The following is a 19,283-nucleotide window of genomic DNA, read 5'->3' as shown; positions in this document are numbered from 1 at the left end:
CAATAGTTTTGCACTATAAATTCAGTTTTCTACAGATTTGTTTAAAAGACACACCCAAATTATATGTCACAACTAAGGATGCATTAATTTCAGTTATTAGTTACCAATTTGCGCACTCTTTACGATCGGAGCCTAAATAAGTTCAACATTTTGATACATGCTTGAAAAATGTAAAATGCTTTTCGCACTGCTAACACAAAAATGGCAACACCGAAGCATAACACCATCCATATAAATGACCGTTTACTTGGATTTTTTAACTTTAACCGTTTTAGATTATTCTCATCAGATCGAGAAATGTTCATTTTGTCAAAATACTTATTCCGACTATTGCATATTTATTATCCTTATTTGCTCTGAGGCGGGACAACGTTCGCCGGGTCCGCTAGTATTTTATACAAAAAATCAGAGAAATAATTTTAATATCCTTTTGTAGGTTTATACAGCCCCTAAATATGACTGGAGTAAAAATTGAAATATATTTAAGAAAACGCATTTTTCGTCAATGAGATTTTTTTGTATATTCTAATGAGTAAATTAATTTAAAACGAACAAGAAAATATAAAAAAAATTAAATTAGAATGAACAAGGATTAAAAATTATTTGCACTTTTGTGTGCGGCGCACTGTTGTCCAAAATGACTTATCTCGTTGCAAAAATCATAACTTTTGAACGGATTGAGGTAGCGGTACAGTTTTTTTTTTAATTTGAAGGAAATTTCCAGGGCTGTTACACCAATGAATTTCAAGAAAATTGTTTTACAGGGTGTTTAGGAATCATCGGCCGAAAACCGATTTTCTTAAAAAAAAAAATATTTAAATTAAAATTGGTATGCCATTTTGTAGAAATCACTAATTCACATCTAAAAAAAGTTCAGATTACACTTTTCCATGATATTACGATTATAGAGAATGCCAAAAAAGTTGGTCCCGGAAGTCCGTCTGTCTGTCTGTCTGTATAAGGATCTACAGCCTAAACGGATGGACCGATTGACTTCAAATTTGGTATGTAGCATTTTTTGGAGACCCTCCAGAGGGGTTTTTGGAATTAATTTTTTTGGGCCAAAAATAACGGTACTTGTCATACACCAATTTCAGTAAAGCTGTAATTGCTCAAAAACGGCTCCAACGATTTTGTTTAAAAAATTCAAATGTAAGTTTGAAAATAAGGTCTATCTTCAAATGAAAAAAAATTTTTTGGAAAATCATTATTAACGGTACCTGCCATAGAACGGTTTTTTTTAAATCCGATATTCTCCGAAACGGCTTATTCGATTTCAACGAAACTTTTTTTGAAGAAGCACTTATATAACTCAAATATAGGCCAAAAATAAAATTTCAAAAAAAATAATTTTTGGATTTTTAAAAAAATTTTGAAATTTTTTTTTGAAAAATAAAATTTTCGAAAACGGGACATTGTATATTTTTGAAATTTTGTTTTTAAATGTGGATTAGTGCTTTCTACAAAATGGCATACCAATTTTAATTTAAACATTTTTTTTAAAGAAAATCTGTTCCTTCTGCCTTAATTTTTTTTCAAAGTACAAAATCTCGGCAGTGCGCAAGCATGCGCAGCTAAATATTTTTATTTTGGATCAACAATTGATTGGTACACATACCCTATTCGGCTTAATGCATGGAACCGAATGGATTTTTTACGGTACCTGCCATAAAACCGTTTTTTTTCAAATCCGATATTCTCCGAAACGGCTTATTCGATTTCAACGAAACTTTTTGTGAAGAAGCACTTATATAACTCAAATATAAGCCAAAAATAAAATTTAAAAAAAAATAAATTTTGGATTTTTAAAAAAATTTTGAAATTTTTTTTTGAAAAATAAAATTTTCGAAAACGGGACATTGTATTTTTTTGAAATTTTGTTTTTAAATGTGGATTAGTGATTTCTACAAAATGGCATACCAATTTTAATTTAAACTTTTTTTTTAAAGAAAATCTGTTTTTGGGCGATGATTCCGAAACACCCTGTGAAATAATTTTATTGAAATTCATTTGTATAATAGCCCTAGAAATGTCCTTCAAATAAAAAAAAAAAATTGTACCGCTAACTCAATCCGTTCAGAAGTTATGATTTTTGCAACGAGATAAGTCATTTTGGACAACCGTGCGGCGTTAAAGTAGGGTTGCCATGCGCCCGGGTTTTTCCGGACATGTACTCTTTTTTGGCTGTGTGGGGGACGTCCGGGATAGTTTCTATCAATTGTCCGGGATTGTACTCTTTTTCTAGCCTTTAAGTATCTCAGTACTTGTATGCTAATCTAAATTCATTTGGCCCTGATTTTCCAATCGTCAGTTAGACCATCATAGGAATAAATGTCAATATTAAAAAAACTTTTATTCCTAGGAATACGCTCTAACTGAGGTTTATCTGACTATTGAAAAATTGGCCCTTATTATTCAAAAAAAACTAATCGAGTTCATTAAAAGCGAGGCGTTTTTATTTTGGTTTATTATCTGCTCAATTCTGTTTTGTATTCTGTTCCAATATAATCAAAACTCAAAAATATAGAATATAACAAAATTTTAAACGATTAAGGAAAATCTAAAGCCACTTAAGTAAGTTGCTAAGTCAAAAAGACCATTTCTTAACTTAGTAACTTACTAAAAATTCTATTTGCATTTACCTAAATCGTTAAAAATTTTGCGCAATTGGTTTTCAATGGAGTTTAAAAATGTTTTCAACTGGAATTGCATTACAACTTTTGTAGTACCTATTATAGCTCGAATGTTAATTATAATACTAAAAATGTGATTTTTAGTTAAATTTTAATACGATTTTGTTCGGGAAAGTCCGGGATTTTGCATCTCGATTACTAGTTTCGTCAAAATATATCTGGCAACCCTACGTTAAAGCATGTTAAGCAGTATGCCTTACTACATTGCTTGCATTCTGTATGCACCTGCTTTGCTTTCACTACAGCCACATGTCCGTCTCTCCTTAGCTTATTATAGCATAAAGCGCAACGTTTTCTCACAATTTTACCATTAGAACGTGGTAGTTAGGTTAAAAAATGTTGACTTGCACGTAGAGTAGAGCTACTGGAGAAATTCTTGAAATATTTGATGTGGATGCACAAGAGCCAAACAACACTCTTAACAGCATTTCTTGAGCCTGCAACATCGATATTGGCCTTTCATCGGTTAATTTGTTGTAAATACAGCGTGCATTTATGATTGCAACTCGAAATAAAAGGTCTACAGCAATTTTCTTGTACCAAGTTAGACTTTTTCTCAGTGGCGAATGAAACGCAGCTAATTGATCTGCAATATCTATGCCTTTTTTAGTATTGTTCTAATCTATAACTGCGTTTGGTTTATTTTTTTCACAATTCCATATGTGTTGGTATATTCAACCATATTCATTACGATATCATCTGATAAGAAATTTTCAAAAATTTTTACCATATCAATTTTCCCATTTTCATTAGTGATGGCTTCTATGCGATGTATCCTAGAAATGCCAGCAAATTTTTCTCTTCCAATTTATAAGATTTCATCGTGCCAAATTTGATCAGTTGTATTGAGTGAAATATAATTGCCTAATTTTTTATATAAAATGCATTACATTTATTTAATATCTTTAATTATTTGAGGCTTACCGGAAATGTTCTTGTCATCATCTTCACTTCCTAGAAAATCTTCCGAAGAGTCAGAATCAATTTCTGTTGGGTGATAACTATTTTCACTCCCGGAGCTGAAATCTAATCTAAATTGTGTATTTTTATAACATGTTCTTAGAGTGTATAATCATTTTTAATGAGACCAACTATAACAATCATCTTATACCGTTTTTGGTCAATAATCATATTTAATTCATAGGATATGAACACTTACTACGTCCATGAATCATATGTAAACACAAAGTAAAACTTTTTTTTTAACAAAGTGACAAAATTTTTAATGGTAAAAAAAGCATTTTGCCTCATATCTGAGTCAGTCGCAATACTTTCTACGTTCTACCACAAAAAAAGTTTGGACGTAGATAAGATTTTGAGTCAATTTATGTAGGGACGTAGAATATTTTTCATATTTATGATCATATATGATTCATGGACGCTGGAAATACGGTGCAGAAAACTTCTATGTATCAAATGTTATTCATGGGACTTAAAGAAAAAATACCTTTCCTTCTTCCTTTAGTTGTCCCATTGTTAAGAAATTTTGTGTTCAATTTTCACTTACATACCTGTTTGTTATTGCTATTTAAAAACTTTAAAAATAGCCGAATTTCGATTTGTGCCACTTTGTAAGAAAGTTATGCTTTAACATGAACAAATGTCAATTTCTATTCATTGAATTCCGTAAATGACATTAAAATTCGTAACGACTCTTGCAATTGCAACGGATAACATTAACAAGGTACAAATAAATTAACCTCTCCTCTGCACTAAGTAAAAGTTTTGCAATAAGACTCGTTTATTTTCAAAAACTCTAAAGTTAAATGAGAATCAACAACAACGCAATAAACTATGTCCATTTTTCTTAAGTCTTAAGGTAAAGAAACTAAGAAGAATAAGTTTTTGTCGGATTTTGTTCTATCAACATGTTCAAATTACAAACAACTATGTACATAAACTGTCCAAAAATAAGCAAAGTTTAATTTCCTTCCTTTAAACAATAGTTAAGAAGCAACTCAAACATTTGTGCAAAAGCCCTTACAAGTAAACTCAACTATCACGATAGAACGGAGAAACAAAAATTAGTTAAAACCACCAACAAAATTCAATATGGGCTCTTTTTCGCACATCTGTTGTGAAAATGCCTTAAGGATGGTCATAGGTTTGAAAATTCCTTGCACACAACTGCAAGATTATAAACCTCTCTCTAGCATGGATATAAGGTATAGCTGTTGTTCCTGCGAAATGCAAATAAGTTTCTTTGATAAGCTTTTTCAAAATAGTGTGTATATACAGCTGGAAGTGCTAATAGAAGTGCCTTTCAAAAACCGACTTTCTATTCACAAAGTTGAAATTGAAAAAAGGAGCCCCTTTTTTTCTAAAGGAACCAGAACAAATATGCCCCCTTTTCCTATAAGTTGTGTGTGTGAATTCTTGGCGATAGCTTGAAGGAAAATTGAACTCTTTGTAGATGGATGTATTTAAATTGGTACTGTTTCATTTGCAAAGACGAGAGATTTATTGTGCCTGCAAGGGTAGAATGATGAAGTGAACTGCGTTAAGATGTGCTGACATTTGAGTGAAGTAAGAAAAGAAGGTTCATTTTTTCCTTAAAAAAATAAAAGCAAGCAAAGAAGTAAAAATGCTGTTAATTAATTTCTTGTTTTAGGTAAAAAAAAAAAAAATTGATGACACCGTTTTTAGATGCAGGTTGATCTACACAATGCATTTTATTTGTTCCATCATATCTTCTAAACTACTTATCGAAATTTGACAAACGAAGTATGGTTGGAAGCGTCTTGTTTGTCCGGTGGTTATAGGTATCCCTATCACCCCAAAAGCTTAGGTTTTTGAAGGTTCATCATAGAGCTATAAACTTTGAGCTTTTTTCTTACATTTTTTAACCATTTAGAACCATTCATTGTACTGTATTGAATTTTTTAATCTTCTTTTAGACGCTTAAGGTTCCTTCTGCAGCGCACTTTCAACTGCATGACTTTAAGTTTGATGACATCCACTTTGAAGATGATGATACGTTGAAGGTATTTACTATTCATTGACCCTTAATATTAAATATTTTAAGAATAACAATTTATTTAAGGCTTGTTTACGAATGTTCCTTGATTTGGACTTTGTGGAACGTTTTCACATTGACTATGAAGTTCTTTGTCGATGGTTATTAAGCGTGAAAAAAAATTACCGCAACGTTACGTACCACAATTGGCGGCACGCCTTCAATGTAGCTCAAATGATGTTTGCCATTTTAACGGTAAGTGGTTAATTAGTTCCTTGGTTAGCAAAAGTATACTGATGAAAATATTTCAATTTAAATATTTTTAGGCCACACAGTGGTGGAATATTTTCGGAGAGATCGAATGCCTTGCCTTAATCATTGGTTGCCTGTGTCACGACCTTGATCATCGGGGGACCAATAATTCATTTCAAATTAAGTAAGTTAAAACTAAATCATTCATGCCTACTGCCTACTAATGTTTTCTAACGTTTCTGTTTCTGCTGTTTCTTCAGAGCCTCATCACCCTTAGCGCAATTATATTCCACATCAACAATGGAGCATCATCATTTCGATCAATGCATAATGATCTTGAATAGTCCTGGGAATCAAATTTTATCGAATTTATCATCAGAAGACTACAGTCGTGTATTAAATGTTCTTGAGGATGCAATCCTTTCGACTGATTTAGCTGTCTATTTTAGGTAATAAAAATACTTCAAATCAAAACAAAATACTCATACTAACTTGTTTATGAAAACAATTTTTATAGGAAGCGCGGACCATTTCTAAAATATGTCGAGGAGAAACCAATGAGTTACTGGGTGTCCGATGAGCCCCGTGCACTATTACGTGCCATGAGCATGACAGTCTGTGATTTATCGGCTATTACAAAGCCGTGGGAGATTGAGAAGCGTGTTGCGGATTTGGTGAGTTCAGAATTTTTTGAACAAGGTGACATGGAAAAGCAGGAATTAAATATAACACCCATTGTAAGTTGATATGAAATATATTTTTAATGAAAGGATATATTTATTATTTCAAAAATTATGATTTGTTTAAAGGACTTAATGAATCGGGAGAAAGAGGATGAACTCCCGATGATGCAAGTGGGTTTTATCGATTCAATTTGCCTGCCGATTTATGAGGTAAGAAATCGTGTAAATCATAAGAATACTTAATAAGAAGACTGTCATTCGATATGACTTTCAACAACAAGAAAAATATTTCCTATAGAGGCAATGTTAACAACAAAACAAAAATTACTGATAGTGGTGTTAAATGCAAAATATACTTAAGTCTAGGTTCTAGGATATAATTTAAAGATGGAAATATGGACCTAGGGCAACCTTCAGGCCTAAAGTTTTGAAACCTGGATTGGTGCCTTCTCATTCTCTCCATCACATCGGTCACGCAGGGGTTGGTAAATTAAGCCCGCACTACTTAATAGTTGTTCGCTAGAAACACTGCCTGCCACGGTGATAAAATTTGAAAACCTGCTCAATGAACACTCCATCATTTAAGAGGAGTTTTCCACATTGGCTCTCTTTTATCAGATGGAAAACTTTGTTAAAAGTTCACTTTTCAGAGTCGTGTCGTGATGGTCCTACGAATCAAATCAGACTCGTGGGATCTTGTCAAAATAGTCGTCAAGTTCTTTTCAAACATAAGCACTTATCGACTTATCGTAAAATCTTGAATCGCTTTGAGCTTGATGTCTGTAGATAGACTGTAAGTATGCACAAACTGTTTATATCTTCATGAATGCCTGTTTTTTCCTCGTTGAGCCGATGTACATTTAACCCATCGAGTTCAGTTTCAGAGCATCTGGAATATTAATTTTTAAATAAATAATTTCATCGTTTTCAGGCCGAATTTAAACAATTTTTCTCCTGAGCTTCTGCAATCTGGAACACAAATAATAGTAGAGTCCCTTATTTATTTGCGACGACACGGTAGTAAACCAGTCTCCGATTGTCTTTTAGCTTATTACTTAGTTATGCGGATAGTTTTTTTTATATGAGTTTGGTTTATGGTTATGGTTATGATTATGATCAATAATTGATCTCTCAACTGTCACACTAAATGATTTGCAATAACTATTTTTCTTTTTATCAAAACGGGTTGGGGTCAAAATTCTGCCGGGGTCAAAATTCTTTTGTCAAAATTCTCCTTTCAAAATTCTGCTTTACAAAATTCTGCTTTCAAAATTCTGTTTTCAAAATTCTGTTTTTCAAAATTCTGCTTTTCATAATACTGTTTTTCAAAATTCTGCAAAAAATTAAAAAATGGTTTGGAAAATGTTCAAAAGCGCGCGCTTTTTAACATTTTCCAAACCATTTTTTAATTTTTTGCAAAATTCTGTAAAATCATCTTCTTGAAAAATTATCTGTTTATTTGATTACTTACCTACATAATTTGCATTCTTTGAATGTATATTAATTTTTGTTTAATAAATGAATAAATTTGAAAATATTAAGAAAAGGTTTTGAATACTAAACATTTCCGAAAATAATTTAAATTTTTTTAAATCTTTATTTAAGATGAATATTCAAAAATTTGAATAAGAAAAGGAATATCTTGTATCAAACAACATCGGTTCCAACAAGTTATAGATTTTATTTGAAAGAAAGTCAGTCTATGCATTTTAAAAAATATTTGCGACACTTAAACAAAAAAATTTAGGAAAGTGCCAATGTTGAATTACATAAATGAGGTGTATTTTTAGAATTGGCAGAATTTTTTTGTTCAAGTATAATGCTGGCAGAATTTTGAGAAGCAGAATAGAAAAAAAGCAGAATTTTGAAAAACGGAATTTTCTTTAAAAAAGCAGAATTTTCAAAAGCAGAATTTTGAAGCCAGAATTTTGACCCGATCCCTATCAAAACACCACCTATAATTTTTTTTTATTTTTTGAGTGTATCCGTCTAAAAATGTTTTTTAACTACGTTTATTATTTCTTGCTAAAAATTGAAACAATGACTAATGCACTATTCCTTCATAGGAATCTTATTGAATTTTGTGTAGCAGTACCTAACTACTCATTCATAAGTCATAATGAGCCCTATTCTAAATGAAAACTCCCGGGGAAATGTGTTCGGGAGATGGGCTCTCAATAGCACCCCCATCAAGCATTATCAACAACATTCTATAGGTATAGGAAACCGAAATGTGTTTGCCATCCATTGAAGCTTCATAGGTTACAACACAAGCTCTGAAATAGCCTTTTTTCATTTTGCTTTGCTCAGATCTAATGAGCGCACTATTTTCTTTCACAAAAATTAATTTCATCGGTCTGCAGAATAGGGTCGAACTTGGTCGAGAATTTACCCACATTTCTTTTCGATTGACAGAATCCAACAGTTTAAGTGGCACTAGAGCTGTAACAAATAATAAACCGTCTGTATCGGTACTACTATTCTCAAAAATTTGTTTATAGTTGATGTGTCCAGAACTGCCATCAAAACCCCATTTACAAACAAGATTAAAGGTTTGGCTTTGGCTTGTGTTTTCAAATGCTCCTTCAGTTTCGTTTACAATGTTCAGTACACTTTTGGAAGTTTTATCAAGTAAGGATTGCAAATTAACGTCCGCCATAGTTTCGGGAACAACAGCAACTTCTAGCAATATGTCGGACTTAAAGTTTTACAATTTATAATAACTTGGAAAGAAATCCTTACTGTTAACCACAAACCGAAGTAAAGCACATTTTCTTTTTGACAAACCCAAGTCTAAGTAAAGTGCTAGGGTTTTCTGCAGTGACAAGGTTTTATCATTTTTGCGAGGAGAACCTGAAGGACGAACAATCATTTTTGCCGCATATTCGAACTCCTCTAGAATGTGTTTTGACACAATTTCTTGAACTCGGCGTTTTTTGGTTCGATCACTAAACATTTGAAAGCTTTTATTTGGAAACTTATTTTTTATTAAATATTTGGGGCTCTCAAAAGTCATGAAACTTTTCTGGATAGATATAATGATTGCAGCAGATAACTTCTTAAATAACTGATAGACGCCTTATTATTAAATTTTGGTCAATTTTGGTTATTTCTGCAGTCACAGTAGGATTTTCAATGAAACGTCTTCAGGTGTTGCTCCCATTCTTTGCTTGACGATGACAACAAGAAAACCCAATATCTACCGAAATTGGTTTTGTATATGTATTTTTGTTCCCTTTTTTATGCTTGCAATCAGTGGGGTTGTTCTCCAGGACTTGAAAGATAAGTTATATCCTAAGTGTAAGACATATTCCATGAACCGTATCCTTGCGTGCATGGTGCCACGCTTCTACAATATTTTGTGTACGGAGAAAGCTGTCTTCTTAAAGGTTGGCGACTGACCGAAACTCGACGGATATGCTGGATTAGCTGGAACTTTGAGTTTCTGACGGTTCCGTTTTTTACTTTCTTTTCCTGCAAACAAAAATTATGAATTTAAAATTAAATAGTGTATTTTCGCTGCCATCTGAATTGAAAAAAAAAAAATGTAAATGGTTTTTTTCATTTGCTCTCTTAAAATCATAAAGTATGTATTTTGGACATTTTAGTTTGTTCTGTGCTGTTAAGCTTGGCAGTTACTAAACACCAGAGATACCCAAAGGAGATGGGAAACTTTCGTACGTTTTACCCCCCAAAACCCATTTGTTTATTTCGTGTTGTTGTAATCTCTTTTGTATTCGTGAATAAATGTGAAAAACACACATAGTGTAGCCACGGTGTTTTTACGCACACCTAAGCAAAAATCTACGATTTTTCACGTATACTTAGCCAAAAATGTATATTTTTTCACGCATACTTATCCAAAAATGTCTAAAGCAGCTTGTAGGCAAACCCGTATGACGTCAGAAGTTTCTCATCTCTTTTGGGTATCTCTGCTAAACACGTTTATTTTGTGTACATGCAATCTTAGTCTTTCAAAATTGGGATGTAGCATGTAGGTCTTCATAAACACTCTGTACTTTTAGGCAATGCACTGTGTTTTTTTACTGATATTTTATTGAAATACTTTTTTGCAAGTAAATGATTTTAATCAATTTTGACTTACGTACTTTATTTATTATTTCTAGGCCTTCTCTCAACTATCCGACAAACTAGAGCCTCTCGTCGAAGGAGTGCGAGAAAATTCTCGCCATTGGATAGAATTAGCCAATCAAGTACAAAATAAACCAAATAATCGAGGCTCAGCGGATAGTAATACACCCAATGGCAATAAAGGAGACGAACCTGATCCCGATCTTGATGCAAGTCAAGATAGTGACAACCTCTCGAATGACTTTAATTCCACGACAAGCAATGGCTCAACACCACCTCCCGAATGTCAGGAGAACGATGATACATCATCCTCGCTGCAAGCAATAGTTCCACATTTCCCAGTCAAAGTAATGACAGCTACCCGAAGTCGAACACTTCGCAATAGTACCTCACAATCAGTAAAATCAAAAAACTGTAAAAACTGTGAGCTCATGCGAAATAATAATATCCGCAAAACGGCAAGCCTTAAGGAACAAAGTGAACTCCAGCAAATATTGCTGTCCCAACAAAAATCCCCCCAAAACGGTACAAGTTACTACAGCAACAGTACGCCCTCGGCTCTGGGCAGTTCCGAAGGCGGCATTGCCCACCAACATACAACAGAGAGTGATAAGATACCAAAAATCGTAGGTAAAATCGGAAACAATGATCGGCAGTTCTTCTTTTCGCAAAATCAAAATGGAATTATTTTCGAGCAAAATGGACAGCTACCGTTCATGCCGGGTGACCTGCAGCGTAGAAGGCATTCCGAAACTAATGGCTGTTTCACAAAAACCACAATATTTGACAAATAGGTGTCATTTGTGCATTTGGCTGCAACCATTCGGATTAATCCAGAAAGAAAAAAGAATTATTAAAAACATTATGATAATATCATAAATAAAAAACGACCTTAAACGAGTTCTTTCAATAAAATATTATTTTTTTTTTGAGTATTTGTTTTTTGTAAAATGCTTGTAAATAGTTAAATTATAAACAAAAAATTAGACTTAAGAGAATGATTTAATATAGCGAGTTTGATATCGAGAAACACAAAGTGATTGTATAATTTTGTTGTGGAACAATATTTAAAAAATAGTGTTTCCCAAAAATGTTTAAATAAGGTTTTAACGATTTTAAAGATCTACATTAGTTTCTTATTTATATTTTTAAATATATAAGCTTATAACAATAAATGTAACGTTTAGTGATAATTCATTTTAAATTGCTATAATTACAAAAAAAAAAAAAACAAAAAAAATTGCGGAACAACAAACCCTCCCACACAAACACATATACACACCACACATACACACTCTAAAAGAAAAACACACTTATATTATGAAAAAAAACTACACAATTCTTATTGTAGAGATTTAAATTAATATTATTACTACAATTATTATTCAATAAAAAAACAAGAAATCTAGAAAATAAAAACAATTATATTTTTAACTTATTGTATTATTTGAATTTAGTTTATAGTGATATATATATTTTTAATGTATTATAAATTAAATATTATATTCATTCTTAAAGAATTTTTTCTTTTGTTAACAAAAAAAATCTGTATAAACATTATATAGAATAAAACAGGAAATATTGCATCAGTTAAACAAAAAAAAATGTTAAATATATCTTTTCATTATTTGTTATAACTTTAAATACATTTGTTTCACATAATTTCTGTATAAAGAATTTCATATAGATTTTGTTTTCGAAAGAAAAAAATTATATCGTGTAAACATTGATTTTTTGTTACCATCATTAAAAAAAATTCATTGAAAATATAATTTTTAAATGAATACAATAAAAACAAAAACACCTTAAAACTGACTATCGTTTATTTATTATAGTGATAATTATAGTGTCTTACAGAAAGAAACTATGACGTTCACGGGTTCTTTTTGCAGGAATTGATCAATGACTTATAAAATAAGATAAAACCGCGGAATGCTATTAAATGAAAGGGTGGAAATTATAGATTGGGGTGCAAAAGCCCCCTTTTTAATTTTTTTAATATGGGTGTTTTCATAAACGTCGGAAATCTGCGTCAGTCCAATCGTCTTTCTGCTTTGCTGCATTAATGAACACACCACTTCTGCAGAATGTTTGCAGGCCTGCGTTGGTACAATTTTCAGCAGTCACTGAGTGTTCATAAACGTCAGAAAAAAAATATAAAAAAATTAACACAGAATGAGTTTTGTTTAGGCAAAAAAATATTTCTTTTTCAGTTCCCGAAAATATTGTTTTTAATAACACGAAAAATTTGTAAACCGTGTTACATTAGGGTGGCTAAAAAAAAATACTTTCTTCTAAAATAAAAAATAATAAAAACACCGAGTAGTTCACATTTAAAACAAATTATCTATGGAAAAAATATTTTTAATTAGGGTGTTCAAGAAAGTTTTTTTATGCGTTTGAAAAAAAAAAATTATTTTTAGTGCACAGAAAGTTTGTTAAGTGCATTTTTGCTATGGTAATATTAAATTCATGCTGAATTAATTTAATTGAATTTGGTTGAATTCCAAGCGTAAATGTTAAATATACCATTTTTCTGAGCCCCCTAATTCGAAAATAGGGTGTTTTCATAAACGTCGGAAATCTGCGTCTGTCCAATCGTCTTTCTGCTTTGCTGCATTAATGAACACACCAATTCTGCAGAATGTTTGCAGGCCTGCGTTGGTACAATTTTCAGCAGTCACTGAGTGTTCATAAACGTCAGAAAAAAAAATTTTTAAAAATTACCACAGAATGAGTTTTGTTTAAGCAAAAAAATATTTCTTTTTCAGTCCCCGAAAATATTGTTTTTAATAACACGAAAAATTTGTAAACCGTGTTACATTAGGGTGGCTAAAAAAAAATATTTTCTTCTAAAAAAAAATAATAAAAACACCGAGTAGTTCACATTTAAAACAAATTATCTATGGAAAAAATATTTTTAATTAGGGTGTTCAAGAAAGTTTTTTTATGCGTTTGAAAAAAAAAATGATTTTTAGTGCACAGAAAGTTTGTTAAGTGCGTTTTTGCTATAGAAATATTAAATTCATGCGGAATTAATTAAATTGAATTTGGTTGAATTCCAAGCGTAAATGTTAAATATACCATTTTTCTGAGCGCCCTTATTTCTGAGCTACCCCAATTTTACATTATATTTCATAAACCATGTTTTACAAACTTTCTCTGCAGTGAAAAATAATATTTTTTGTAATTAATTAAAAAAAAAAAAAATTGAACCACCCTAATGGAAATTTTTTTTTCTTCGATAATTTGGTCCAAACAATATCCACGTTGATTTTTTTGGAATTCTTCAAGCAACTGTGGAAGATAACATTTTTTAGAGCCACCCTAATACGAAAAAAAATTAATATAAACTCATTATCTCAAAAAACACGATTTATAAATTTTCTGTGTCATTAAAATTTAAATTTTTCGAAAAATGCAAAAAGAAACATCTTTTGCACCACCCTAATTAATATGTTTGCTTTTCATTTTTTTTAACAATATTTACATTTATTAACAAAAAAAAAATCGAATCAAGAGTCAAATAAATTTCTTCTTGAGTTCTGCAGCAATAAAATTTTGGCTGCGCAATCTGCCCGATGTTGACGACATACTGACGTTTATGAACAGCAGAACTGCAGTTGGACTAAGTTAGTCCGATCGCAGATCTGAGTTTATGAACACGACTAACGCAGGCCTAAGTTAGGCAGACGTTTATGAAAACACCCATACCTACCCCAATTTTACATTTTATTTCATAAACCATGTTTTACAAACTTTCTCTGCAGTGAAAAATAATTTTTTTTGTAATTAATTAAAAAAAAAAAATTGAACCACCCTAATGGAAATTTGTTTTTCTTCGATAATTTGGTCAAAACAATATCCACGTTGATTTTTTTGGAATTTTTCAAGCAACTGTAGAAGATAACATTTTTTAGAGCCACCCTAATACGAAAAAAATTAATATAAACTCATTACCTCAAAAAACACGATTTCGAAATTTTCTGTGTCATTAAAATTTAAATTTTTTGAAAAATGAAAAAAGAAACATTTTTTGCACCACCCTAATTAATATGTTTGCTTTTCATTTTTTTTAACAATATTTACATTTATTAACACAAAAAAAAAATAAAATCAAGAGTCAAATAAATTTCTCCTTGAGTTCTACAGCAATAAAATTTTGGCTGCGCAATCTGCCCGATGTTGACGACATACTGACGTTTATGAACAGCAAAACTGCAGTTGGACTAAGTTAGTCCGATCGCAGATCTGAGTTTATGAACACGACTAACGCAGGCCTAAGTTAGGCAGACGTTTATGAAAACACCCTACATCTCGTAAACAAAGCAAAATTTTGATATATTGCATCCGAAATTTTTGTAGAGAAAAACTTCCCCCAAAGTGATTTCACAAAGTTAAGAAAGAAAAATCTGATGTCGATCTCTCGAGATTGGTCCTTATAAAGAGGTGGTTTTAGTGGTTAAGAGTCCCACACTACTTGGTGTCGAATACTGCCAAGTGTCTTTTGAAGATTTCCTCCTGTCAAAAAAAAAAAAAATTATAAAATATTATTCAGGTAGAAAATTTAAACTTTTAATACTTTCAAATGTTTTTTTAGACCATAAGCTCATGAGGCTTGGTTCTTCTTAATCTCCGAACATGGTTTCTTGTATTCAAGACGGACTCCATTTCAGAATTGGTATGACTTTGCAGTCTCTGATTATGCGATACAGCGTATTTTTTAACAAGTTCTGTAACCGTTTCTATTTGTAAGTCACGATGTAGATCGCTATTTCTTATGTACCAAGGTGCATTAACTATTCCACGAAGGACTTTGTTTTGGAATTTTTGGATGATTTCGGTATTTGTTTTCTTTGTACAGCCCCATAATTGGATACCATAGGTCCAAACAGGCTTTAGTACTTGATTGTACAGCATTATTTTGTTTTGGGTTGATAAATCAGAGTTCTTATAAAAATTAAAAAAAAAATCCATACCAAAACAGTCAAAACAAACATTAAAAAAAATCGATTTTTTTGAGTTTTTTTTGCTTTTCTGATTGTATCTTTTTATTGGACTGAGATAGATAAAAGCATTGTTCAAAATTTATTATAGAATAGAATTTTATTTCTTATTGACCGCAAAAAATCGATAACAAAATATAGAAACACAGATGAAATTTAGTTTCTAAATATTTATTATTTTATCGAATGCATTTCAAACCTTAAATTGAAAGTTCATCTTCAGCGCGAGTTTAATAAAACAAAATGAAACGAACAAAGCTGAAAATGACATTTAAAACAAAAACAACTCGCTTATTCAAAATTAAATACATAGCTTACAAAAAATAGCTCTCTTACAAAAAGCAAATAAACAACGAATTTTACATTAAAAATAGTTAAAAAGAGATGACTCTATTGCACCAGCTTCTAAATTCATTAAATTATTTGTAGTTTGAATGAAAAAAGATTCGTAAGCATCTTACTTAGATGGATTATTTACTGTTTTTAAATTTTTTATGTTGTCAATAATTGGTGTAACAGAGTGAGACATGAGACTCTGTGTTGTCGAAATTAAAGATGTGTGATTTTTTGAATTTCCTTGTGGTCTATTGTTCTTTTAGTCTAAGAGCCGGGAGCAGATTTTTTGCGTGAGAGGTAACCGATTCATATTAATATTAGAATAAGTCCCAGGCCCAGCCATGGTGATGACGAAAACGAACGTCTGCCAGCATGTTTCTGCGCCTTTGCTGAGAAAAAGTGCATCAAAAGTACATTTTTTCTGAAAATTGATTTAGTGAGGGTAACCACCTGGAACAGACGTTTTAACCGCGCCCAAACACCCGACAGACGAGCCTGAAAACGCGTTTTTTTACGCGTTTTTAGGGATTGGGGTAACCACCTAAAAACAATTGGAACCTGACGCCCTCGTCGCCCTGATTACAAAAATACCCATGACAGACGTTTTAACCGCGCCCAAACACCCGACAGACGAGCCCAAAAACGCGCATTTTTACGCGTTTTTAGGGATTAGGGTAACCACCTAAAAACAATTGGATCCTGTAGCCCTTGACTCCCTGAATGCAAAAATACCCACGACAGACATTTTATCCGCGCCCAAACACCCGACAGACGAACCCGAAAACGCGATCTTTTACGCGAACGCAAGGGCTTGGGGTAACCACTTGAAATTAGTCTCATTCTGTTGGTCTTAACTCTCTGATTACAAAAATACCCATGACAGACGTTTTACCTGCGCCCAAACACCCAACAGACGAATCCTAAATCGCGATCTTTTTCGCGAAATAAAAAACCAAGTACTTGAGGTCACCACTTCAAATTAGTCTCATCCTGTTGTCCTTGACTACCTGATTGCAAAAATACCCATGACAGACGTTTTACCTCCACCCAAACCCCCAACAGACGAGTCATAAATCGCGATCTTTTTCGCGAAATAAAAAAGTAAGGACTTGGGGTAACCACTTGAAACTAGTCTCAGCCTGTAGCCCTTGACTCCCTGATTGCAAAAATACCCATGACAGACATTTTATCCGCGCCCAAAGACCCGACAGACGAACCCAAAAACGCGATCTTTTACGCGAACGCAAGGGCTTGGGGTAACCACTTGAAATTAGTCTCATTCTGTTGGTCTTGACTCTCTGATTACAAAAATACCCATGACAGACGTTTTACCTGCGCCCAAGCCTCCAACAGACGAGAATTAAATCGCGATCTTTTTCGCGAAATAAAGGACTTGGGGTAACCACTTGAAATTAGTCCCATCCTGTTGTCCTTGACTACCTGATTCCAAAAATACTCATGACAGACGTTTTATCCGCGTACAAACACCCAACAGACGAGTCTTCTGAGAAGTTTTCTATCCGTCATTTCCAAGTAAATATTTTAGATTTGTTCTTACGCAAATGCATCAATCTCTATTAAAATCAAAGTCTGAAACTCTTACGGCCATATTATTCACTCTGGATTTAGTTTGGATTTAAGTTAATTTTAAATCCAATCCATTAAATCTGAATTTCATAAATCCGAGGATTTAATTTTTTGTTCATATTATTCACTCAAAAAAAATTATGTGTTTATTCAATAAATTTTGTATAATTTGCATTTATCTTTATTTTTCCTTCACAAAATACGTGAAAAAAGAACTAACACTGTGAAAATTAATTTTACATCTGGATTTATAAAGTTAAACAGACCTCCAGAGAGCAGTTTAAAATTTGTTTGGATTTAACGAGATTGGATTTAAAAAATTGGATTTAAGATTGGATTTAAGTAGTGAATATTATGAAATTGGATTTATTTTTGACATTTGACATTGTTTACATCCAGATGTATTTTTTAAACTAGTGAATAATATGGCCGTTAGTCATCAGATAAAATTTTAGTATATTAGTTTAAAGAACACATACATTTTATTTTTAAATGAAAAATGTAAACCTATTAAAAATTAATTTTATTCTATTATTCGGCATCGCTCTCATCAGATGAATCAAGAATAACATCGATGTCATCTTCGCTTTCATCGTCATCACTTTTTCTCAATATATCCGTTATGTTTCCGGGAGCTGTATTTCCCTCATACCAGTTAAGGAGAAATGAATTGTTTTCCAGAATCCACCCAAATTCCTGGGGAAGTAGGAAGACCTCGGAGTTTATTACCGCATTTTTCCAAATGTGAGTAACATAAATTGATCTTTGAATTTGGTGTTGAAGCACGGACCGGTTTGGGGGTAACAAACTTCTTTCAAAACCTGAAAAAGTAAACAAGCAGTGTAAATGTACTTAGATCGAATTTTGATAAAATTCAACATACTTTTAATGTTCTTAAAAATGTTTTTTGAAGTAGGCTTGCACTGCTTATAAAAAACCTTAAACCTGGCCTCATCTACCGTATTTGCTTTAGTTTTGTACATTTCACAAACAAATTCTTCAATTTTTGTGAAATCTTCTAAGGATATGTCCATGACGGTCCCGAATTTGGAAAAAACTGTTTGAATGTCCGGTCTTTTTTGGAGTATTAAAAATGGTTTTATTTTTCCTTTTCGGAAAAATGTGGGGATGAAATCACAGCCAGTGAAACAATAAAATCCGCCGAGTGCAGCACAAAGTTCTGGGCCTAATTTGTCATACACGAAGTTTATGCTTATTAGCCGGAGTGTGTTATTTGAACTTTTCCCCGTTTCAATCCAAACTTTGACATTATTTTTAAGTAATGGCCAATTCAACAATGCAATAATTAGTACGTCTGTATCAGGCGATTTAACTACAGCAACACTATCTTTGTCAAGAAATGACAAATGCAGCATCATGCGTGTATCCGCTTCTTCTTGCCCACTTCTAAGTTGCCAAACTTCCTCTCTTAAAATGTTGTTATTTTCCGATTTGAATACAAAACACTTTGTATCATAAGTTACATAAATTTTTTTATCCTTTACTAAATCGGCATATTTTGCGTTCTTCCATTCTTCAACAAGGAACTCGTTTATTCGCTTTTTAAAAGAGGAATTCCTTAGCGCTTTTAAAAAATCAGCTGGTCTTTGTTGATTTTCTCCCAAAGGGCAGTACATGATATGATCATTCGCGATGTTGCGTCTTTCTCTTTCAATAT

At 32.2% G+C, this 19,283-nt stretch overlaps 1 protein-coding gene across 9 annotated transcripts in view; it reads left to right on the top strand.

Moving 5' to 3' along the window:
• Positions 1-11,955, top strand: part of LOC129905765 (dual 3',5'-cyclic-AMP and -GMP phosphodiesterase 11-like) — a 182,100-nt gene extending 170,145 nt beyond the window's left edge. For all 9 annotated transcript variants that reach the window (XM_055981332.1, XM_055981331.1, XM_055981327.1 and 6 more), the window contains exons 13-19: positions 5,591-5,677; positions 5,737-5,904; positions 5,976-6,085; positions 6,162-6,350; positions 6,419-6,638; positions 6,711-6,794; positions 10,712-11,955. In XM_055981332.1, the coding sequence (XP_055837307.1) occupies positions 5,591-5,677; positions 5,737-5,904; positions 5,976-6,085; positions 6,162-6,350; positions 6,419-6,638; positions 6,711-6,794; positions 10,712-11,470 (1,617 nt within the window). In that variant the 3' untranslated portion in view covers positions 11,471-11,955. The remainder of the gene's footprint in view (positions 1-5,590; positions 5,678-5,736; positions 5,905-5,975; positions 6,086-6,161; positions 6,351-6,418; positions 6,639-6,710; positions 6,795-10,711) is intronic.
• The last annotated feature ends 7,328 nt before the right edge of the window (positions 11,956-19,283 follow it).

This window comes from Episyrphus balteatus, chromosome 1 (assembly GCF_945859705.1).
Source record: "Episyrphus balteatus chromosome 1, idEpiBalt1.1, whole genome shotgun sequence".
NCBI classification, from domain to species: domain Eukaryota; kingdom Metazoa; phylum Arthropoda; class Insecta; order Diptera; family Syrphidae; genus Episyrphus; species Episyrphus balteatus.
Note: the sequence above shows the minus strand (reverse complement) of the source record. Positions and strands in the feature narration are given on the sequence as shown.